Source organism: Hippocampus zosterae, chromosome 3, assembly GCF_025434085.1.
Source record: "Hippocampus zosterae strain Florida chromosome 3, ASM2543408v3, whole genome shotgun sequence".
NCBI classification, from domain to species: Eukaryota; Metazoa; Chordata; class Actinopteri; order Syngnathiformes; family Syngnathidae; genus Hippocampus; species Hippocampus zosterae.
In genome coordinates, this window is record NC_067453.1 from 7,982,940 (window position 1) to 8,007,829 (window position 24,890).

Consider the following 24,890-nt stretch of genomic DNA (forward strand, 5'->3'; position numbering starts at 1 on the left):
CTTTTGTTGTATTCCACGTTTTCCCCATTTTTGTTTCCAACCTTAGTCTTTTTAAAATGATATGCGTCTGTGAAATGGATGTGACCGGCTCCCATTGCTGCCAGCCGATCACACTGTGAGATGCACAGCCACAGTGAAAGGGAGCAGAGCCAAGAAAATCGGGTTGAATTGAAAATGAATCGCGGCGGGAACAAAAGACCAGATGGGCACACTGAAACTGTTGCTGTCTGAAAAGAGGAAGGAGGGGAGCAGGAGACAGAAAGGGCGGAGGTAGACAGGAGCCCGATGAGAGGGAGCGATCACCTTCGCCTTTCTCCATTTGGACTGTTGGAGTGTTGGAAAGGAGGAGCGGTGGAAGCAGAGAGGTGGGGCAAGTGGGTGTGTGCTCACACGAGGCGCTCGTCCTCTCCTAGTGTGTGGGTGCAGACAGCTGCTGTGGTTTGCAGACGCAGAAGAGAAAAGTTGAGCAAAGTCTGAGTGCTCTCCAGCTGCCAAAGCACACAGCAACTCCCTTTCAGCGGAAGCTTCCTTTTTGAAGCGCCTTCTTACTCATTCATCCTCTTTTCACCCACTTACACACGCACACGGCCCATTCCGGTTGAGAGAGAACAGGACTACTTGAGGCTTCATACTCACCTTTACCTTCAGCTACTCTGCCAGCCATCCAGACAAGGCTTGCCCAGGATGTGGACTCTTATCTTGGGGGTCACCTTAGGACATCTGGCCTACTGTAGGTCAGAGCAACTTCAAGGTGAGGTGACCATGCCTTCATCCATTGCTCTTTTGTTTAAAATTAGCGTTTTCTTCTTTCTTTCTGCCAGGCGTACTTGGCTTTGTTTGAACACATAACTGTTGAATGTCTGGATCTTCATGAGAATATGAGTAAAACTAAAATAGACTTTTGTTCTGTGCGGTTTGTGGAACAAAAAAAAAACAAAAAAAGATTGGATGCCGACAAGAGTGACTGTGCATGCGCCACACCACCGGAGGCAGCCCCATGTCTGGCAGTCTGAGACTCCTGTCAGACACAAAGAAAATGCTTTTTTGCTGTGTCTCTGTCTCACACACGCTAACGTGCCAGGCAGTCGAAGCCATTAATCGAATCTGAACATTAAACGCAGCCTCCGCAATTGACAGGCATGATTTATTTTTTTTCAATATTTTTCAGCAGGAATCACATATTCTAATGCATTACAGTCTGCCACAAAGGATGTTCAGCATCAGCCCTCCATGGAAATGTCATTGTTTTTTTTTCATCTCATATGTACGGTACTCCATAAAGTTAGGTTTTGATTGGATTTGTTGCCCCCAGCGATACATGGCTGGAGGTGCTGAATCAAACAGGTCCATGTGCATATAGCGTGGTCCCACGGGAGATGGTTGTCAGGTTGTTCGCACACATTCCCTGCGGCGCCACGGCGCTGAGCATTACGCTCTCTAAATGAGACCTCATTTAAAGGCAAATAGGAGTGTTCCTCCAGACATCATCTCTGGCTATGGGAGGACTGAAACATATTTGCTCCTCACAAGGCTTCTTGTGATCAGACGAGGCAGCTTTTGTGTTTGTGCCAATTCCCCCCCCCCCCCCCCCCCCAATGTCAGAGTGCTCATCATGGCCCAGGGCAAAGTCTTTGAACATTAACTCTGTGGTCGCAAGTATATCATTAGTTCGGGCAGTGGGATTCTGTTTCCAGGCTAACCCTTCATGTAATCTCAAATTAGATTCATGGAAGGATTTTACAATGACATCTGTTACCCTGTGACTTCTCACAGCAACTTTTATGTACTTAATGTCCATATTCCATGATTGTAACCCTCTTGCTGGCAACATGATGATGACGTTATGATTCATAGCGAAGAGGAAATGCAAAGCTCAAAAATGCTGTTGGAGAAGAGAGGAAGTTAGTGTCAACAACGTAGACCACACTTTTTAATGCCTTCATCTCTTTTACAAATGACTTCTGACCAACCCAACCAAAAATATCGATGTATCATGGGTCAATGTGTAGTGTGGTCAGGGCCCCTATAATCAGAATCGGAATCATCTTTATTGGCCTACTATTTAAAAATACATGGCGAATTATCTTTGGTAGTTTCAGCCAGCCACACTAGTATTACAGTCAATAATCAATGATATACATAACACATAAGTGCAGAGTCTCAACGTAATGTAGGGGTACCATTAGTGTTGCTCAGGACGTCACTAGAATGACAGATTTGATCAAGCTAAAAATAAAGTGACCAGTATTGCTGTAATTATGATACAACAACAAATGTGTGGTCATGTAGAGAGTCCTTGGCACCGAGTCCAAACCAGGAGGCCTTTTGAATCCACTGGCTTCCCCTTTGCTACTTGACCCCACGTGTTTGCCTCATTCACCAAGGTGCCATTAGAGAAGACAGCTGTACGCTTTGCCTTAGTACCTCTTTTTATCTGTTCTTTCTGTCAGCGTAGAACCTCGTTTGATATCGTGCAGCTCCTTTACATAGCTTTGAGTTTTGAAAGACAACTCTTTTCAACATGGAGTCAAATCCTACAACTGAAATTCAAGTCTGGGTAGAATGCGAGATGTGAGAGCCAGCGTGCATCAAGTTTAGCCTTTCATGGATACTGTATGCAGAGAGGAAGAACTAGCCTTGGTTCAATGTTAGCGACTAAGCTAAGATGGTTGGGGTATGTCACAGCAAAAACTACACCGGATATGCCTGTCTAATAAGAGCAAGTACACAAACTATGCCAAATAATGTGAAATCAGTGTGTGAAGTCAATGTCATTCTAGTCAATCCTGGTTGGTTAGTCAAACTCAGTTCGAAGTCCAATAATTATTCAAAAGACATTTTCAATTTGGACTATTTTAGGAAAATATGACAAATGAAATCATGTACCAACTCGTGCCTACTTCTTCATGTGTGTGGAAAATATTTCAACACCTCTCGGCATCATTTGCAGCACTCACTGCTTTTCAGCAAGACTACCCACAAATCATATTCACCAACTGCAACTTTGAGTGCTAGCCAAGCAAAGGAAGTATGTGGTTTGACGCCTTGTTGTGTTACTGCAGTGCATGCATCCTCTTTTCATTTGTGCTTCCTTGATCACTTCCAGTATTCTGAGCACATTCGAAGTGGATGGAATAGGTCGTCATTCTTGTGACTTTCCACTGTTCTCGCAAGAGTGTGTGTGTGTGTGTACACCAAACCTATTTTCAGTAAAATCTCACATTTCACCTGCCACCTATTGTTGTGGTAGGACATGACTGCTGAGCTGAGCAATTCACGAAGATGGATGATGCAAGATAGCATAGCCTTGTTGGAGTGATACTAAGAGCGCAAGTCCTGCTTCTAAAGCAGCTGACGAACTACAACGCGACAAAGAACAAGAACGTGTCTGTGTGAGCATGACATCCCTGCTGCAGCTTTCATTCTGACCTTATCAATAAAATGTGACCGTGAATGGCCAAGAGCACAGAGAGGACTCGGGGCGATAAGTGAAAACAAAATGTCTTGTTGATCTTTATGTAGAGGCACTTGGTGTGCTGGTTATATCCGTGTTTAATATTGACGACAGATCGTTGATAACGTTTCGGTATTTGACACACAAAAACTATTGTAACAGAAAAATCAGATCAGACAGGACAAGGAGAGAAAATGGAGTGTTACTTCTACATTAAGTTACGGTAGAGTTCTTTTGCTCCGGCTCGAGGCACCGTGCAGGAATGAACAGTCTCCTTGGCTTCAACTTGGTTCGGTTACAAAGGGAGCTTTGGGGTGGTCACTACCTCAGGATGGCAGGCGTTGGGGCTGCAGAAAGATTCCCATGACTGCTCCCCCTGCATACCAATGAATCCCCTATTTTGGGGCAGTTTTTGCTGTTTGTGCTCTTGCTGGCTAAGTTTGCAAGGGTGTAATGACTGATGTTTTTCAGCCACACTTTCAGGGACACTGTGCTATGTGGCAGCATGTGTTAAGGTTCTGTCAGGTGTGTGTGTGTACTGTGGGTAGGGAGAGGCCTGCAGCAACTGCCTCTTGTAGCCCAACTGCCTCTAACGGCAGAGAGCTCAACTGATGTCAATAGTTTACGACCAACCGATAGTATCTTGTCAAATGATAACGGCTTAAATGTAATTTGTATCTTATACACAAGCTGTATATTCAAAATATATTTTAAAAAAAGATATTGCGGTCGTAGGAGTAAATCACAATGCGTTTGCATGTATTTGTTTCCTTTGCCTACATGTTGTCATACAGGAGTAACATTTATGAAACAGTTATTTCCTCAACGATGTACTTCCTTTTTTTACACTCCACCAATGCAACCGTTTGTCTTTTGTGTTCTCGTTAAGCTTGTGGTACATGCGGTGGTACAATGATCTGCAATACGCATGTCATGGCGTCCAATACATTATAGGCCACTTCTCGAAATCCCAAATTGGTGGCTAACAATATTTTGAAGGTCAGATTTTCAAAAACGATTCTGTTAAAGCACTGTACTTAGAACTCATAAGTCTGCTTTATTAAATTATGAATTTTGTCCTTTTTCATTTTTGAAAACGTAACTAGCTTGAGCTGAGGAATGAGCTATCCTCTTGTTATGTACGGGTTGCCATGGTCACCGGAGGCCATAATCTCCAACCCCAATTTTTTTTACATTTACATCCCAACTAAGTATCTTTTCTCACTTTCATTGTAAATGCAAATGCTCGCCTCCTCGTGTCAGGGAATCCCCTCAACGTTTAGTGTGATTGAAGCCGCCACTAGCTGCTGCTTGTTTTTTTCTTTTTCACAGACAGACATCTTTTTTTTTCCCACCGAGACTGGTAGAAGTCATCTCATCCCATTTGTAGTTTAACAAGAGTTTCTTACATTCTAACAATCAGGCTACAAGTGCTTATGAATAATGCAAATAAATACATTATTTTATTTTGACTTTGTTGAGTCTGTGTGTCTGTGTGTGTCTTTGCCTGAGGCCCTAGACTGCAGACACATGACGCCTTTGTTTTTCGCCTCATCTTAACATTGTCTCATGTTGAACTGTATGTCCATGGAATGCGCTGTCCCCGTGTCAAATCACTTATTTGCTTATGAGCCACTGAATGGTTGTAAAAGGGATCTCGTGGCCCATGGCCTGGACACAAATAAACACACTGGAAGCCACCAACACATCAATACTAGGATTATGCTGGCATGCACATGGTGTGACAGATCTAATTTAATGATAATGGACTAAAAAACAAAATGCGATACAGAAGAGAAATGAAAGAGATGGGGGTTAGTTGTTTTCAGTCTGTGTAATGTCCACAGATTTATCGTTGATTCTTCTGTATTTTATTTATTTATTTTCTTTTTTAATGGCTGTTTTTCACTGAGAGTAATTGTAACAAGGTGATTGTCCTAATTAGGGTTGCGGGTGAGCTGCAGCCTATCCCAGATGACTTTCGGCACCTTTAGACGGACACCATTCACATCTTTGAGATACTTATTAGTCGTCAACTAACTGAATGTATGTTTTTGGAACATGGGAGGAAGTTGGAATGCCTTGTGTAACTCCTACAAGCACAGGGGAAACATGCAAGCTCCTCACAGGAGTGCCTGAGCTGCGATTCAAACATGGAGCATCTCAACTGTGAAGCAAAACACGCCAAGCTGCTCATTTGTACTCAAACTACTGTCAAATTGTTCTTGATACATTCTCTCTTTTTAATCATAAATCCTGTTCTGTTCAATTCTTCCCACAGTCAATTCCCGCAGCTGCAGCTATGCCGGAGTATTTATTGCCGAAGGTGAAGCTCGTCACTCTCTCACCTTTGAGAATGCCCAAAAAGTGTGCAAGCAGCTACAGACGACAATGGCAAGTCCAGAACAAGTTGAACGGGCCTTTGACAAAGACATGGAAACCTGCAGGTGAAACCTTTGATATGCTCGCCCCACTAAACCAATCAGCTCCTTTCTTCACCTACTCAACTCTGCCTTCTTATTAAGTTCTCTGTTTCTGTTCATTTACCGTTGGCCTTTTGTCACTTGATGTTGTCATGAAGCCTCTGCTTTTTATTTTTTTATACTGTTTTGGGGGGGGCGGGTTACATTTGTAAATGTTTTCCCTGCCTTCACTTCTAATATGTTCTGTTTCATTTGAGTCTCAGACATAACAAAATATATTTTGGCCCTATTTTGGTATACTGGACCGTGTGCTCGACGTGAACATTTTTATCCCAGTCTCTTTGGGGTCGTGTTGCACTCATGGGGCATGGCGGCACACAAAGCAGTCTTGCCCTCGACGCACCTGGTAATTTGCTGACACAATGTAGTTTGCGCTTGGCGTAAAAGCAGGAGCATTGTCATTTTCGTGCAGTCAGATACACACCAAGATACTGAGTACAAAAATGGTTAGAAGAAACATTTGTAGCGAATCACTTCCCAAAATGTGCCACACATGAGCCTTCAAGATCAGCAAAGCGAATTTACTAATCATCAAAGTATCATATGTTTTTATATGGGACCACTTTCAAACTGGGTGGCAATTCAAACGCAATCACTTTGTTCCAGTAAAACAGCTCATCAGCACTTCAACCGTGAGGATCACCGAATAGCATTTTGCACTTTGGAAGCTCATTGAAGTGTCATTTTCCCTGGATCCACATCAAAACATATTGAATCTTTTGCACACTTACTTTGAATGACGTACAGTGTGCGAAGTCATTCAAGAGACAATGCATTGTAACGAGTCATTCTCAGAAGATGTCAGCCAGCAAAGGAGCATTGGATCAGCGTGACAAGGTTGTATTGGAGAGCATTCGTCATGCACGTATTGAACAGCGAATGTTGTCGGTAAATAGGCCAAATCGGCCGTTTGAACAATGGTGTGAATTTTATGCAATTGATCAGACAAATGCTGTGATGTTGGTGAATTTATGAAGTCGGCCGCAATCACAGTCGTTCTTCAAAACTGGTTTATTTTAGACAACAATATTACTCTTCCACATGCCACCTATGTCAAATTTACATACTTTCTGTCTCTGAAAATGATAGTTTGACAATCATAGTTTGTGAAGGTCAAATTTTGTGTCTTGTCAGGAACGGTTGGATCAGCAACATGAGCTTCGCTATCCTCAGACACACACCCCACGAGAACTGTGCTGTGAACACGACCGGTTTATTCATTCATCCTCGTGACGACCTAAATGAAAGTCTTGATGTTTACTGCTATGATGAAACAGGTTGGCTTTTCGGCAAGATTTTTTTTCCCATAACTCAGAATGTTGTTCATATTCATATTCTGCGTCTCGCTGATTACCTTTTGTTTCCGTCTCAATTTTTATTTCGTCTATTTCGTCCATGTGCTAGCTGGGCCCGAGATGAACTGTGAGAAGGCATTTACAAACCATGAACAAGGTAAGAACAGCCATCCATGGATGCACCTGTTTTGAAATGATACACAAAAACATGCCTATGTCACATCATTTCAAGAATGTAAAATGATGAAAACATTTCATCAACTACCTTTCAATCTACTTGAAATTGAAAGAATAATGCAGTACAACTCATGCAAGTGAATAGTGTTAAGTGTACATTTGGTAATCGGCAAACACAATAAAAATAGGTACAGTATTGTGCTAAACGTCAATATTACTTGTAACATCCTGTTTGGAAATCATTTTCTTTACTGTGATCAATGAATGTAATAATTTCCGAAATTATAGGATGTTTTTACTTGTCAATGTTGTCGACCATGACAGAATGCCATGGCGATATAGAAACACAATTTAAATGCAGTGTACCATCCAAATGATTTTGGACTAACACCACCTTTTCCCGAGTTGAAAATCCGTGATGAGATTGCATTTCATGGGTATGTAGGATATTTGGTATCAATGTTAAAACAGTAATATCAATGTTTTGTTTTAACTTGTCTGGCCCAGTTGTGCAACTATGACCTTATCTCAGCTCATTGTATTGTCTTAATGGGGGCACCAGTAGGTGAGTCCCGAACTGACTTTGCGTTCAGTCCGTCAAGGCTGAAAATGCAAATCCAGCTGAGTCGAGACTTGAAAAAGAAACACTAGGCAAGACATCGAACCGTGCCACCCTCTGTATTGAAAGGGCTTTTAAATGTGAAGATAAAGAAAATGTTGAATCATATCAATTATAGTGGGTGTAAACTGACTAGCACAAGAGTTTCTATCTATGTGTCATCGATGGCAATATTTTTAATGGTATGGTCTATGTGGTCCAAGAGTAAAATTGCTATGCAAATTTTAAACCGATTTTTTTTTAAATGGGTAAATGGGCTTTTACTTCTACAATGCCCTTGCAGCGCTTCACACTGACTCCTCATTAGCCTCCTGATGATGCAAGAGCAACTGGGTGTTCAGTATCATGCTCAAAGAGACTTTGACATACAATACATCCTGATTCAAAGAGCGCTTTTACAACCGCCGCAGCTGTAACAAAGCGCTTAACAAAACAGTTAGCATAAAGTAAAATCATAAACACAACACATAACATAACATAAAACACGGACAGTCGTGCAATCCTAACCACTTTTTCCTCATACGCTTTGTTGTTTAAAGCAGTTTGAGATGAAAGGGGAGAGAATCAAAGTGTCCTTTCACCAGTGGATCAGAAACGTCATCCTCAAAATATGCACACGTCGGCTACAAGCTATGTTTCAAAATCAACAAGAAGCTGTAGCATCCATTGACGAAAAAAGAGATTGGTTCACTTCTCCTGTCCCATGGATATCCAGTTCAATTCCAGCGGTGACTCTCAGTTCAAATACGCATCTGTGCTCCGCGCCGACGCTCCTCTCTCCTCAAAAAAATGGTCACAAGGGCCGGGAATCGTTCTCACAATCTCTGGGGTTGCAAGACAACCACTCACCCACAGCGCTGTTTTAGTCCTGCCCAAAACATCTGGAAAACTGTTTAGCACTACCCATCCATTCATTTTCCACACGGCTGATCCTGAACAGGGTCACGGGGGGCGACTGGAATGTATCCCAGCTGACTTTGGGCGGAAGGAAAACTACACCATGAAGTGGTCGGCAATCAGTTGTAGGGCACATATAAAGAACATCCACACCTTTACCGGGTGGTAGCTGATCCCACGCTGCCCGCACACAAGTCAGGCGAGTGCACTACTACACTGTCAGTGACCCAGTTTAGAACACTACAATTCAGTTCTACATAGTTGTCAGACGTGGCACATGTTTTTGGCAGTTATCGTCAAACACGGATACTGTAATGTATTTAGAAACAATTCTCTGCATTCACTTTACAGGATTTTTTAAAAGTCAGTTGATTAAAATCTTCCATTTCTTGAATTTGTGGGATCTTTCTATAGAGCCAGAGAAAGCCTTTCCTGTTGACTTCAAAGTCCATTATGCAGCTGTTATTATGTACCGGTATTATTTCAATGAGGACTAATGAGCCTTCTCCAGAAGAATACATTTTTCAGGCTGGAAATAAAAGCGGAAATCATTGATCTCTTCACTCATATTCATCTTTGATCTCAAACAAAAATATATATTTTTGAAAGCAAACAAAAACAGAATTTGCCTTTTCAATATAACTATAATATAACTATATGTATTTATCTATAACTATATTTATTTATCGTCTTCTACTTTCTCCCTTTCATAATTTTGCTGTTGTAAATTGGGAATTTCTCCATTGTGGAACAAATCCAGGTTTTCTTCTTATCTTAAGCTTGATAGCATGGTATAGATGTGTGATTGCATAAACATTTCTTCTCCTTTGTCTGTGATTGCTTCCACAGAGCCTGGGCTGCAGGTGTCCACCCCAGCAGAGTCAGGACACTTTTTTGGGGAAACCGTTACGACACCATCCCTTGTGTCGGAGGAAGCCACAGAACAGCCAACAGTTGAAGATAGTTCATTCGGATGGGGCGACAATGAGAGTGCCCTGTTCCCATTCACTCCCGGAGGCTTCGATCAGTCCACCGGATCTGGGCTGCAGCCACCCGTGTCTGAGGAAGAGACACTGTCGACCCTCACCCCTGTAAGTGAGACCGATGTCCCACAGCCCCTCCCAGACGACAAAGAGGAGAATGTGAAATTGCAGCCTGAAAATGAGGATGCCATAGTGGAGCGTAAGTAGCACCGTAGCAAGCCGAGAAAACGATTTTATCACACACTTGACTATGCAACAATTGCATATGAATAACTGGCTGTGTACTGGAAGTAATTGTTCATAGATTTGAAAGAGAAAAGTCACTTTTGCAACAACTTTATGATTGTACTGAATACAGTATTAATAACATGTGGTGCCCTCTGGTGTTTGAGTCTTTGACGCTCATTCCTTCCTCAATGCAAACTCGACTAGACATACCGGCTGGTCATTTCTTTCCTTCAGACTTGATTTCAAATGCGTACTTTTGAGCTTTACGAAAGGTTATTGAAGCCAAACCAAGTGCACAATGGTCTGAATCCTGACAAAAGGAAATGAATTGTACAAATTCACTTTATGAAGGGTGTCTCATTTGGTTAATAGTCATTTTGAGTCTTTCTAAAGACTCAAAGAAATGTAAAAGTCATCAATTAAGTCGGAAAAGACCTGCACAGCTTTCCAATCATTTCCAAGTAGCTTGCGATCAATGTCTAGTAACCAATTTAACAGGGTACACGGCAAGACTGCAGTTTCTTCATGATGTTAAATGAGCTCTGATGATCAAACCCCGTGAATAATTTCATTCTAAATAAATTATATATGTACAGGCGGCCCGGTAGTCCAGTGGTTAGCACGTCGACTTCACAGTGCAGAGGTACCGGGTGCAATTTCAGCACCGGCCTCCCTGTGTTGAGTTTGCATGTTCTCCCCGGGCCTGGGTGGGTTTTCTCCGGGTACTCCGGTGTCCTTCCACGTCCCAAAAACATGCATGGCAGGCTGATTGAGCACTCTAAATTGTTCCTCGGTGTGAGTGTGGGCATGGATGGTTGTTTGTCTCTGTGTGCCCTGCGATTGGCTCGCAACCGATTCAGGATGCCCCCCGCCTACTGCTCCAAGACAGCTGGGATGGGCTCCAGCACCCGCCGCGACCCTTGTGAGGATAAAGCGGTTTGGAAAATGAATGAATGAATGAATATAGATGTCCAGTATTTTTAAACATATAAAAAACATACAAAAATATTTATGAGTTGAGCCATCAACACCGTTGAGTGAGTGCTTGTTAATTACTTTTTGTTGAGTGATTACTAATTACTTTAAAGTAAGAGATGAGTGAAATTGCTACTTTTTTTTTACCCGAAGCTACACAACAACCCCCACACGGCAAGAAAAGGATGAATGCAGTTGTGCCGGAGGATCAACGGGAGGGCAGCAATTCCACGAGTGAGCAGCCACAATGTGTTTTTGTCAAGTCATTTGTAGTTGAGATGAAACAGCAATTTTTCTTGGTACGTCTCCCTGCAGACTGGCTCGTCATCGTCCTGGTGCTTATAGCAGTTGCCGCAATCCTCTTTGCATGTGTGGCTGTTGCCAAAAGAAAGAGGTAAGCACCTAGAATTCCAGTCAGACAACATGGAGAAATTCACGTGGATGTGTTCTTGCAGCTGGTGCGGCAAGAAACAAACTCTGATGATCACCTCCAAAGAGAGCGAGGGGAATGGAGCAGCGGGAGCTTCCAGCTCACAGGCCCGGGAGAGGGAGCAGGAAATGGTGACCCTCATGAACAAGGAGAAGATCCAGGAGAACGGCAACACTGAGGAGTTCACCGTCATCAAGCTGGAGGAGACGCCTGATAAAGAGGCGTGAGGGAGAAGGTGCAGACGGTGGAAGCGGGATTTGGGTCGGGCGGTTGGACAGGTGGCGTTAGAAATTGCTTTGGTGGTCAGCACTGGATGGACACTGAGTGGGTGTTAGCACATAGATGTGAGTGAGTGTGTGCGTTTGCGTGTGAGACGTCAAAATGTAAAAGTGGCACTGTACTGCAGCAAGGTTGCTGGGTCTTTCCAACCCTGGTGTGCAGCATATTGTTTCTCCAGTGCGACGTATTAAGTGAGGACGGGGATGTGAAGTGGGTGTGAGCTTGTCGTGTGCTCATGTTTGTGCATGTGTTTTGTGTGTTTAGGACAAAGGGGATGGATTGGGGAGGGGGGAGAAGAGAGACAGATTGGAACGATTTGATCAATGAAGATGTTGATTCAATTTTTGTTTGTTTGTTTGTTTTACAAGCGAGCGTCAAAACGCACATCAGCCGACTCGACAAAATGCCCTATTACAATGACATTGCATTTGAAAAAAAAAAACCCTGTGTCATATAAAATATGAGCAAAACAATCTTTTACATTATTTCATTGTTTTGATCTATTTGCCCTTTTTGTTTTCCACTGAAGTCGTTCGTGACATTTCCGGCTGTCTGGAAAAAAAAACTATTTGGGATTTTGTTGGTCTGTACATAAAACTTATTTTCCTTATTTTTTTCAACAATTCAGCTTGAACTGTCCTTGCCATAATAGCTACCAGTTTTCTAGTATCACTTTTTAGCTTTGAATATAGCTTTGTATTCCTGTTCAATAAAACAGTGTGGCAATTTCCTTTTTGAATTCTTTGAATGAGGATGTTAGTTGATATCAAAAATATCTTGTTGTAAAAAACACCTCAAAATGTGAAAGAAGGGAAAAACGTGATATTCTACTCTAAAAAAGGAGGAAGCCGGGCTTCCATGGCAACAGGGACGTGGTCCCTCAACATGCTTGCACAGGAAATCAAGATTGAAACCAAGATTCATATTGTCACCGGAAAAGATCTAAAATAGTTCCATACTGCGTCAAGATGCAGGGCAACTTGTTGCGCAGACATTCATCCGTTTTCAACGGGGCTTGTCCTCATTCGGGTCGCGTGTGAGCTCAAGCCTATCCCAGCTAGCTTTGTCGTAAGAGGCAAGGTAAAACCCAAGATTGGTACATACTGTCCAAGTGCTCAGTCTGATGCATTTTAGCTATGTATTTATTTCTCTGTCATGTACTTGAATTGAATGTAATGCACAGTGCAAATGTAGTGATATTAGTCACTTGAATCACAGGATATATTTATTATTAATATACACTTGGATATATTAATCATTAAAAAAATCATTACAAATAACAACAGTCAATATTAGTTATGAATCAACATTTATTAGTTATATTTGTATATGTACACCAAAGGTACAGCACATTTAGATATGTAGAAACTGTTTTTTTTTTGAATAATGATAGCATAAGATCAAGGAAAGAATTTATATACTTTTTTTGTTCTTTTTCTCAATATCGCCCTCACGTGTACTTTCTGCCTTTACACCAAAATAAAAGCAAAAGCTTTACTAAGAAGGGAAGGCCTAGAAAAGTAACATTAGGAAGGCAACTTCTTGTCGGTGAAGTTATGTTTTTTTTTTTAGATGTTTCTTCCGCAAAAGAACAGTAGAAAATAGCGGCGATTGATTTTAGGGCCCGTCACAGGAGTACAGTTTCCTTATGAAGTTTCAGCAGGTTCCAGGAGGGTTTTGTGCATATTTTGCATTGCGTAGAAAGTGAAAAAAGGCATGCGGGTAAAGGCAGGTTCACTAATGGATTTGTTGCCGATGGCATGACGGTCTCATGAGAGGTTGCATGTGTGGCACTTCAAGAACCTGAAAGCAATCTCGAGATCCGTGATATGCTCCGATCACAGCACCGGACCAAACGTCATGCCGATACTGTGTATGAGAAAAAGGCCAGTCCTCGCCCCAGTAAACAGACACAATGATTCACCTGAGGAATGTTGCTCAATTTTGTGACGTGAAAGTGTTGAAATCGTTCACTTATCAACTGTTAGGCGCCATTCGACGCTTCACTCGAGTCTACGTACGGACATTTTACCTTCTTTTCTGCAACGTTTCTCACAGTTTCCACCAAATAAAGTCATTTTGGCCCCTTTTAACAAACGCTTCCTTCTCTGGCTTACTCTTGTTCACACCCTCTTGTGTTTTTTATTTTTATTTGTTCTCCTCATGCAAATGTTGCTTCAGGATATTCTGCATTGCCACGGGTCAGAACATTGACATATCTATTTCTGTACAATGACAATGAATGAACACTGCTTATATTGTCATAGAACAAACATTCAAAAAGGCTTACATTAGATACAAAAAAGATATTTATACTGTATATTTTTGAGTGACAGATAAGTAAAGCACCTAATTATTAGCGAATAAAAAAAATAAATGAAAAGAGCAATTTAATACACAATTTCCTGCATATACATTTTGGCTACTCTAGTTCTACTCAAGACATACATGATATATTTTCTCTAGGATTACATTTCAAATGTAACAGCGATAAAACTATATTCCTACAAACCATTTCATCATTCCCCAACAGGGAGAGAGGATGAAAACAAACAACGACAACAAAACACTGTAGACTACAATATATACACAAAAGTGCAAGGAGGCACTTCATATATCATGCTTTTAAGAAAGTGGTGCAAAAAAAAAAAATCATCATCATCTCATTTTATTCATGCTTCTAAAATAGTTTGAACATAAACGTGGTCCAACTCTCATCATGATCGTGCTCATGGCCTCCTAAATGGAGAAACTTTGTTCCTGGAGGAAACAAAACCATAAGGTCGAACTGGAAGGGTGTCAGCGCTGTGCTCTTCAGTGTTTTGTCACCTCGGTGGTTTGTATAAGCGTGTTCATATGCTAATGTGTGCCACAAATGTGCATTGTCGGGTATGGAAGCCCACTACGATGGCTTGTGAGCGAACTCAACTATACTGAGTGGTGCAATAGGTATTTTGTTAGCTTTTCTACTGTTCCGTCAACATTTAGTCGTGTGCCTTAGTGTGACGCAGACATCTTCGATGCCGGGTTGTCATTAAGCACAAATGGAGAGAAACAAGACAGGAAGGAATGACAAGAAACAGAAACAGATTTCTCACTCATACGGAATAAGACACACAATCGCGCCGATGCTTGTTTGAGGGATCGAAATTAATATTACCTGATTTGGGTGAAAAGTGAGGGAATATATGTCCACTTTTCTGTGTAGTGAAATCATGCATATGGGCACACACTGCAGCATCGAGGGTTTGCAGAAACAGTCTTGGGCTCTGGCGGCTAAAAATACGGAATCGTTTGCCTTTGTACAGCTGGCAAAATAAGAATCTTCGGAGGCTCCTCAAGGATGAGTACAAATATCTCTGGTCTGTCTCTGTTTGTGCATGTCAACAATCCCATCTGACGTCCATTAGCTGCACTTTGTCTCATCTCTGTCTGTGTTTCATCCAAACTAATGTGATCCTAAGCGCAGGTAGAGAATCCGTCAACCACCGCAATGTAACATTCAGGCGTGAAGCCTCTGCACATTGTCAGAGTTAATGTCGGGAATGCGTTGTGCGATTAAGCCATCGTTTCCTGATAGGAAGAGCTCAGGTGAGGAAGTTGGCAGGATTCCTGCAAATGTCTTCTTTCTAATTTTACAGCAGTAAACGTCAAGGCCTGACAATTTCCAGTTTTCTCTTGGAACCTACGTGCAGTATTTGCATAATTTTGAACGCGCCGCCTACCGGGACGTCAAGTCAATGGCTCGATACCTTTATTTTGTGCCATGTGCTTTGTGCTTTACATCATTTAGTGGTTGTGCCATCGTGGATTTTAGATAAGCCAATTCATCATTGGCGTTCCAATCCAAATTTCACTTTAATGTCATTGGTGTCACTCAATTATTTCAGGCAGTGATAATGCTGTCTTTTAAAGGTGGAATTTCATTGGAATTAGAGATTGTGTCAATTTAACCAGACATAAATTCTGGTCTCTGATATGACTGTGGCAGTTTGAACCCCTTTTTAGAATATTTCTTTCTGCCTTTTCGGTCCCGGAAACTCACTTCATCTTTCTTCTGAATGCTCGAACACACTCGCACACGCACACGCACGCACACACACACACACACACACACGCACACGCACACGCACACACACACGCACACGCACACGCACACGCACACGCACACGCACACACACACAAATGCCCTGTACCTAAATTAAAGTGAATAAAAAAGGAAACACATAGTGTTTTGAATTTGTCTTCATGGTACGATTTGTGCTTTACTGTTCTGTCATGAATATTGTGCTATAAGGCTCAGTAGAACTTGCCCCCAACCCTTTCATCAATTCTGGCAAATAATTGATAAATGTAGCTGGGTGCATTCTAAGACTAAGAATAAACACGATCTTGGCACATGTGCTTCTGATGGCCCGAAAACGGAAGTGAAGCGAGGAAGTGACGACTCCCACTCTCGTTACAATAATCAATCTCCCTCTGAGATGCTTCAAGTGGAAGCGGAATGTATTGCTAGCAATAGTGTGTTTCTCACGTTTTTCTCTTCCTTCCCTCCTTCGACATTGAAATGTATTGTGCAAGAGTCTGCTATTAAGGACATAACTGTGCTCTAACAGGAAGCGCGTCCCGCTGTTTCACCGTTAAGTGAATTAGTAGTAGTTATCAGTCAGAGAGAGAATTAAAAAAACAACATCTTAAAGGGACTACTAATAAAGAAAACTAGACTACATCAAAAACATTAGTAGTTTTGTTCATATGACTTTTTTTTTTCATTCACTCTTTTTTTTTCCATCACCAGAAAGGAAAGCTTGTGGAGCCCAGGAGCAGGAGATCTCTGCACTGCCATTATTCGTGTTTCCATGGTTCCTCCTCAACAAGCGTGCACTCCGCAGCAGAGTCGTTTGTGGCAGAGGTTACCTGCAAGCAGTTAGCACGCAAATCTAAACAACACGTCTGAGAAAAGGACGCAACACTCTTACATCCACGTATTTACATTTGGGAACTTAGCGCCACAGAATTTGCAGTGCCCAAACTGAGGCAGTTCGAATTACTTCAGCTTTTGGAAATGTGCCACTAGGGAACATCTAAAGTTGAAATGTCCAGAAATTCTAAAATTTGAATTTTGTGGTCTAACATTACTCTTGTGCGATCTCGCTATATTATGAAAGGGTTAAATCTGCCTGTGCGCTTATCTTTATCGTTGGCTTTCTATGACACTTGATCCAAAGAAGTACTGTCTCAAAAAGGGTTGTTATAAAAAGGAGAATATGCAGGCTCGCATTCCAATTATATAAAGTTGGATCAAAAATCAGCACCTATTCTTAACGATGTTATTTTTTACATTGTTGAACAATTTTACAATTGATAATGTGCAAAACTGAGACCCTTTGAACAAATTATTTAAAATCCAAACAGAACGCAACAAGCATCAATGAGAGGACTGTGTTCAATCTTAGATGTTCCGCTTAAACTGGAATATCATGATGACATATATACTGTACAATCAATATTCAGCTAAATCCACTGATTTCCGGTAAATATGATTGCAAAGCTAGATTTGTGGTTCACACATTCTTTTTCATTTTGGGCTCGATGATCATGTGTACTGTTCATTGTAGTATTTTGACAAAATAGCAGCAACAATATATTTAAATGCTATGAATGGAACTGGAACTCCCAGAGGGCCGCTGATGAACATGCATATAGTGGTCTTATGAATGGAGGCACCTGGGGACAGACCAAACATTTAAAATAACCCAAACTAAATATACAGTACATGAAAAAAAATTGCATGCAAAACTGTGGCACGAAAGTGACACAGACACTACAAATTGAATGCACGTCGGATAATTTGCAAACCTGCTATATCATGTCCACTTTCAGCAGGTGAGTCATGCCATGAAGAGACAACAAAATAACCAAACCAGACAAAGAAGCAAGTGGAAATAGCAAGCCTTAGGTCTGTTTGGAAGGGGATGTAGATTATCACTTTGTACAGATTGCTGGTGCCAGTGTTACCAGGCAACACCTTCCATCCTCGAATAAATGAATAGGATACATACATGTTGGTGCTCATGCATGTGATACATACAGTATGTTCCTGTATTGTTGTGAAACCTTCAACACATTCAAATAAAGGCCTGAATCTGCACTGTTTTTACACCACACCAACTTTCGCAATTAGGCCAAACCCGCTTTTGTCTAATATACTCATTCCTGTGCGGTAATGACTCAATGACTGTGTGGTAGGTGTGTCTCGGGAATATTTGAGCTGCCAATTATCGGCAACGTTTCCCATCTTTGGATTTCAAATGCCATTGCAGCCATTGGAAATCTGTTAATAATTAAAATGAGATATAATTAGATGAATGGAAGGGTCCACGTGGGACACTGCACACAGGAAAAGAAACAGTGTCTTCAGCAACTGAGACAAATCATGGGAACAATTTCACATTAAGATGGGCTTTAAAAATGGATGCAGCGGAAACTTTTGATCGAAGTGAGATCCGCTGGTCCAACACTGCTCAGTGACGGCCTTTTTGAGCGAATCTTCAACAGATTATAGGCATCAGAAAATGCACGATGCTTATCAAATGTGCTGTGACAATTTGATTTCTTAGAAGACATTTTGAATGAGTTGTTTTCTACACATTGACGAGACAAAAGCCGCTGTTCCCAAAGAAGTACAGAAGAACATGCATTGTCCTCATGCATCACTTGAGCTATCAAGTGAGTGTGTTAAAGTTAATGAAACAAAGGTGCAGTGAATTGAAAGAGCCAAGCAACAACGTAAAGTGACTGTGCAATCAGCGAGATGGTTATATACAAGTCTCTAGATCAGTAAGCATTAATTGTACCTTGCACTCATCTACTACGACAGAATTGTTAGCATTTGTGGTAGGCGTTAAAACGCACTGGTTGGAATTGTTTTCGTGGTGGTTCTTCATCTCGTCGTAATACGACTGGGTCTTTGTCATTTCAATGTCGTCTGATTTAGCCGCGTGCGCATCCAGCTCTTCAAGCTCTGCCTTGGACATGTGGTACACGATGCCTGCACCGTAGGAGTCCCCAACCACATTCACGGAGGTCCTGAACCGGTCCCTGAGGAGACAATTTGCATTATAAGAAGAAGCAGGGTTTTGAGTTGCTGTGGCTGCTCTGCAGTTCAAGACTGGATAGTGGGCAGCGCCCCACCAGATTGCATTGGATTTCATTCTCTTTAGCTCATATAGATCATTTATTTAATTATGAGATTCAGGGGTACAGTTTGCATTAAGAAACATGTCAAGTATTGCTTTAAATTAAGCATGTGTCTGTCTTCCTGTCCTTATTGACAGTCTCTCCTGCAGCTGAGTGAGGGTGACTGGCATATGTCATTTTTAAGCAAGCGATCAAAGTTACAAAATGTTGTCAATGGTGTTGAGTAAAATCTTTTTTTTTGTCTTTTTACTGACGGCAATCGAGATCTCAGACACAGAGAACACAAGTGGTAAAACGCTGGACCGTCCATCCATCCATTCATCCATCTTCTACCGCTTATCCGGGGCCGGGTCGCAGGGGCAAAAGCTTTAGCTGGGTGACCGTGACGGAGTGAAATCACACAGTGCTTGCAAAGTCCGCCTGTTCAAGAAGGCACATGTACAGGACTGCATTTTCTTTGCCAAGAAACAACTAAATTGCTCAGAGCAGGCTTGGCAGTTTGTGGTGTGTTCAGATGAAACAAAAGTTGAGCTAATTGGCATCAACTCGACCCACCGTGTTTTTAGATTGGAAAAATTACCCCAAAACACCACAACCACAGACAACCCTAGAAGTGGAAATATTGTTTCGGTTCTGTTTTTCTGCTAGGGTACAGACCAACTTCAGCACATTTAAGGATGAATAAAACTAACTTTTTCTCAGAACACTATAGATGGCCGGGTCTTCCAGCATGACAGTGACTCAAAAACATCTTAACAGTGCTGCAATGGACTGGTTGCATAAAATTCATTTCGTTGCGTGGCCTAGTCTATCCCCAGACTTCAACCCAATCAAAAACTTATGGGGAGATGGAAGTCTGGGCTTCCGTGCTGAAGCTGTTGACCCCGCGACCCGACCCCGGATAAGCGTTACAAAATGGATGGATGGATGGATGGATATAATAGATCTAGAACATATATATTTTGGACTGCTCGTTTCTTTGCCAGTAATCAAACTTAACGGTTTCAACGAAAGCCATTACTACACAATGAAACAAACAGAGACTCACAGAAGCCAGTCTACAGCAACTAGCAGACTGATGTCCTGGGTTGGCAGCCCCACAGCAGTCAGAATCAAGAGCATGGTCACCAGTCCAGCACTGGGAATACTAGCAGCTCCAACACTGGCCAGAGTGGCTGTGAGACTGGATGAAGACAAATACATAGTCAATAATCATTCTTACACAAGCATTATATTGAAAAGCCTAATACAGAAAATGACTCCAAATGGTGCTACTATGAATAGCAGCAACTAGAAGGCTTTCACGTGGGTGATTCATGTTCAGAAGTGCACAAATGAAAGATGAAGGGTTTCAATTACAAGTGGGTCGAGTGATGTTATAATGAATTCTCAAGTTGAAGGTCACTCAGTATAAACTCTCACAATCGAGCCAATGCCAATTACTTTGAAAAAATTATATTTGGAGACACCAGTAGTTTTCGTACTGTGTATTTGTTCTATTTCTGTCGTTAAAATAGTCTTTTTCAACTCCTTTTATTTTTTATTTTTTTGGTATACAAAGCTTTTCTGTGTGTGTGTGTATGTTTGTGTTGTACCGCTTGTCTTGGTCAATAGTCCTAATCTGCTAACTCAACCCCGCGTGTTGACCTACACCTTCTTCCCTTGCTTTGTAGTTTGCTTACCGTCCTTCATGTTGCAAATACATTAGTTACCCGTATTTGTGTTTCGGCCTTGGTCTCGCTTGGTCCTCTCGTTCAGCATTGCCTCTTTTATTGCTTGAACTTCTGCTCTCAGAATTTTGCTCTGCTACTTTTTTTATGTTTCGGATTTGTATTATTTTTTATATATATAAATATATTTTACTGCGCAAACTCTTTGTATCTGATTATGCGTCCACCTTCCAGAATTATTCTGTCTTCCCTTACCAGAAGGCAACTACAGTTTGCCTTTTTATAAAACCGAGTAATTGCAGCCTCATAGTTGTACAGCAATTTGTATACCTCAGCAATTTGAGCTAATTTGATTCAAACCGACCTTTTCTTGCACCAGTCTAGCGGTTCTTTTGCAAAATAACAATCAGCAGCAATCGAGCAACATGTTTGGTGCAACTTTAGACTTTTGACGAATTTGAAATTCCCTTCTGGATGAGTGGGTGATGTTGACCCCTACATTTCAAAATGCTTGGTCAAAACCATTGCTGGCTGATCTGTGACAGTTTGTGTGGGGAAAAAAAATTAGCTCTCCAACAAGAGTCTCTGTCCAGTCATTCTTGCATCGGTGAGAAAACGAGTGAGTCTGAGATTCCTTGACTTCAGGGCTAGTAGCAGACCAAATTTTGTCAACAGCCTCAAGCAGCAACCACCAATAAAACATTTTTGACTGTGTAGAATTTATCCAGATGGAAATCTGCAAGTTATTAGTTGTCAGTTTCCAGAGGCTGTGAGACAATCCTTCTGGGACCAATGTTAGGATGTGATGCATTGTGCCAAATTTCCTCTCTTTTGATAACACCTTTCTAGTTTGGCTTCCTTAACTCCTCTCATAAACCATCAAGATCATTGTCCAGGATTATGACATTGGTATGTGTTGGGGACACACCCACTCAAGACTTAAAGAGAGGAACTCTGCACCTAAAATGCAGCATATTTGAGTGGAATGTTGGTGTGTGTTTCTGTGATGTTTTTTTTCCCCACATGTCTTACAGCAGTTTTGCAATGCTAATCATAATTCACGATGAGAAAGTGTTCATATCGAGTCCCTACAGGACAAGATTGTATTGATTTACCTATTTTAGACTGTTGTGATGATGAGCAGCTCGGAGAATGGATGGATGGATGGACTGTTTGTTTTTTTTTCAACAGATTTATTGAATAGAAATGTTAGGCACAGTTTATCACTATGTATGGTTTCTGACCTAACGGTCACAATCTGACCGGGGTCCAGGTGGACACCGTTCATCTGGGCAATGAAGATAGCAGCTACAGCCTCATACAGAGCAGTTCCATCCATGTTGATGGTGGCACCAACTGGGAGCACGAAACGAGTGACTCTTTTGTCGATTCCCAAATTCTCCTCCAGACAGCGGAAAGTAACAGGCAGTGTCCCGGCGCTTGGAATAAAAAAATTATACGCTGAGTTTCCTAGTTTGCTTATTAAAAAACATGTTAGGATACAGACATCTATGATCTTCAATCCTGACCTTGATGCAGTGCCCAGGGCGGTGATCCAGGCCTGGAAGATCCCCAAGAAGAATTTGAAGGGGTTTTTCCTGACGATTACAAAATAGATACTCGGGAGGAAGATGGCTCCGTGAATGATGAGGCCAACAATCACAGTGACCATATACATTCCCAGTTGCCTGCCCACCACTTCCAAGTCCTTTATGGAAATGATCTTACCGCAGATCAGGCAGGCAATACCAAAGGGAGAATACCTGGCAAAAGTAAAAAAGGCTTATATCTGCAGACATAGTACAACCTGAGTTTATATTTCTAACACATGTCAAGACAATGGAAGATCAGCCCAATAGTCGTTTAAATGTTGTAGTTGTTGTGTGTCCCCCCCCCCCCCCCCAACTACTAACCACATGATCAAGATGACAAGTTTCATCACAATCTCGTTGAGAATGTTGAAAAATTCAATCATCAATCTGGCCCGCTCTCCCATCTTGCCCATGCAGATGCCAAATGCAATAAAGAAACCAATCAGACCTGTGAGGAAAAGTCACACAACTGTGAGAGTTTGACAATGAAAGTGGACAGGAGAGGGAATTGAAATCAGACTTAACCGTTTTATTAGTGTTAGGCTTCGTAATGTGATACAGACCCAAGACATTCATTCCACTCTTGAACTGCAGGGACTTTTTAATGGTAAACTGAGGTTCCTTGGTAATATTTGCCAAAAGGCCCTCCACAGCAGTGGCATTGACATCTTCCTCAACAACCACCTCCACCTTCTTAGTCACCGTCTGGATCTAAAACGGGAATCCAATGTTCATTGATAATCTGGGTGATTATTCCAGTATGAAAACTCTACATACAGTCGTCCTACATACATATTCCCTGTCCCTCATTTCTCCCTCTCATTTTCTCCCCAGTGCCTTTGCATTAGCACATGACGCTGGTTTGATTTTTGTTCAAAACCTATATCATGTTGAACACATATTGGTTTAACCTTAAAGTCAATTTGTAATGTGAAATTTGAGGAATAGTATATCTGAGAGTAAGAGAGAGTTCTGTCATCTTCCCATTTTGTAACCTATGTCATGTTTTTTCCTACGACTGTTTTCAGAGGATGCTCCATTTATTTCTCAGTCACTTCCAAATGGGTGTTCCAATTTAGCTCTTTGAAGTCCCCCCCAAGGCCCCTTTGAAGGGACGAATAGTAAGCAAAGCCAAAATGAGGACTAATGATTGCGTTTCTCCTCTGCCTCTCACCCAAAGTCAGCTGGGATACGCTCCAGTTCATCCATAAGCCTGGACACCATTTGGAGGAAAAACTGGATGGATGGATGTTTGTGTTTCTCACTTACCTGTTGGAAACAAGCCTGCACCAGGTTCTCTGGGAACAGGTTCCTGATCAGATCAAAGAAGGCATCCAAGCTGGACACATCATCATTCTTCTCTCCCTCGCCGAGATTCTCTTTGAGTTTGGGGTTTCCAGGATGGATAACCAATACGAGGATGACTCCCAGGATGGCAGCGATGATAGTGGTGGACATGTAGTAGACCATTGCTCTGGTACCCAGACGACCACTAGATTTGGCATCCAAACCAGCCAGTCCTGCAGCCAGGCAAAGACAGAGTGTGCACTCAACGATTCATACCTAAAAAGACATTTTAGGCACATAATGATGCGATATTTTCCTCATTTTTGTTCCATCTAATACCATCAGCATAGGCACAACGGCACATGCATGTGTATTTTCTAATTTGATCCTTAACTTGAAAAGTATCACATATTCTTACCTTTGATTATAACACACGTTTAGGTTTACCGTGTTTTAGCTGCATGCACGGTGGAAAAAAAAACATTTGAAAGACCTCTCCTAGAAAATGTAGAGCATCGGTCGACTGTAACCACAAGGTTATAAATAGCACATCAGACAAAACACAAGTCAAAACTGAGCATTACTATTTTTGTAATAAGTCGAATTTGCAGTACATCATGACTGGGCCTCGTCAGGTTGTCCGAATTGGTGCAGTGAGTCTACATCTACTGAACTACTGTGGTGAAGTGTGGGGCAACTAATTACACTGATAAATCAAACAGGCAACTGGTTCTGAAGTAGATAATGTACAATGTGTAATCAAATGTCAACAGTGCACTATAATGTGTACTGCACTTGGCAGACCTGTGATTAAACTGGAGATGATAAGAGGCAGGATCAACATCTTCAGCATTCTCATGAGGATATCTCCAGGAAAGGCAATGACCATGATGATGTCCGGGTGAATTGGGGAGGCTACACGAAGCAACATCCCTGCCACTGCACCTAAGATCACACCTGAAGTAGACAGACAAGGAGGGATGTCGCAGTAAAGTCTACACAGGCAAAATTACAGAAGAGTCACCGAAATATTGTGCAGAACAATACATATTGAAGTTATCGTTCATTGAAGACATCTGAGACTATGAGTAAAACATGAGCAATAATTTCCTCAATAAAGAACCGTTTGTACAAGTGATTGTCAAGCTGCATTCACACAGGATGTGACAAGGACTGATGAGTAGCACAATGGCGGTGAAAGAAATCCACTGACAGGCCAGAGTTAAACTAATGACGTTGGTGGCAGTTCTATTGAATGGAGAACGATGTTGACTGACTGGCGAGCATAAAGGGACATGCGCAACACTGTTACCCCGGTAAC

At 41.8% G+C, this 24,890-nt stretch overlaps 2 protein-coding genes across 5 annotated transcripts in view; one reads left to right on the forward strand and one right to left on the reverse strand.

Annotated features, from left to right (window-relative positions):
• Window positions 1-293: 293 nt before the first annotated feature.
• cd44b (CD44 molecule (Indian blood group) b) lies at window positions 294-12,549 on the forward strand. Its single transcript, XM_052060109.1, has 8 exons — window positions 294-751; window positions 5,736-5,901; window positions 7,072-7,214; window positions 7,342-7,389; window positions 9,775-10,107; window positions 11,265-11,345; window positions 11,427-11,505; window positions 11,567-12,549. Exons 1-8 carry the CDS (start codon window positions 685-687, stop codon window positions 11,766-11,768), a joined length of 1,119 nt encoding a protein of 372 aa, XP_051916069.1. The 5' UTR covers window positions 294-684; the 3' UTR covers window positions 11,769-12,549.
• A 1,404-nt stretch (window positions 12,550-13,953) lies between these two features.
• Window positions 13,954-24,890, reverse strand: part of LOC127597199 (excitatory amino acid transporter 2-like) — a 36,115-nt gene continuing 25,178 nt past the window's right edge. For 2 of the 4 annotated variants that reach the window (XM_052060086.1, XM_052060085.1), the window contains exons 3-11: window positions 24,374-24,526; window positions 23,552-23,802; window positions 22,846-22,993; window positions 22,604-22,730; window positions 22,220-22,453; window positions 21,935-22,129; window positions 20,069-20,203; window positions 18,678-18,921; window positions 13,954-16,737 (exon numbers count right to left, since the gene is read on the reverse strand). In XM_052060086.1, coding sequence (XP_051916046.1) covers window positions 16,666-16,737; window positions 18,678-18,921; window positions 20,069-20,203; window positions 21,935-22,129; window positions 22,220-22,453; window positions 22,604-22,730; window positions 22,846-22,993; window positions 23,552-23,802; window positions 24,374-24,526 — 1,559 coding nt within the window. In that variant the 3' untranslated portion in view covers window positions 13,954-16,665. The remainder of the gene's footprint in view (window positions 16,738-18,677; window positions 18,922-20,068; window positions 20,204-21,934; window positions 22,130-22,219; window positions 22,454-22,603; window positions 22,731-22,845; window positions 22,994-23,551; window positions 23,803-24,373; window positions 24,527-24,890) is intronic. The other 2 variants (XR_007961608.1, XM_052060087.1) reach the window with 2 other exon arrangements.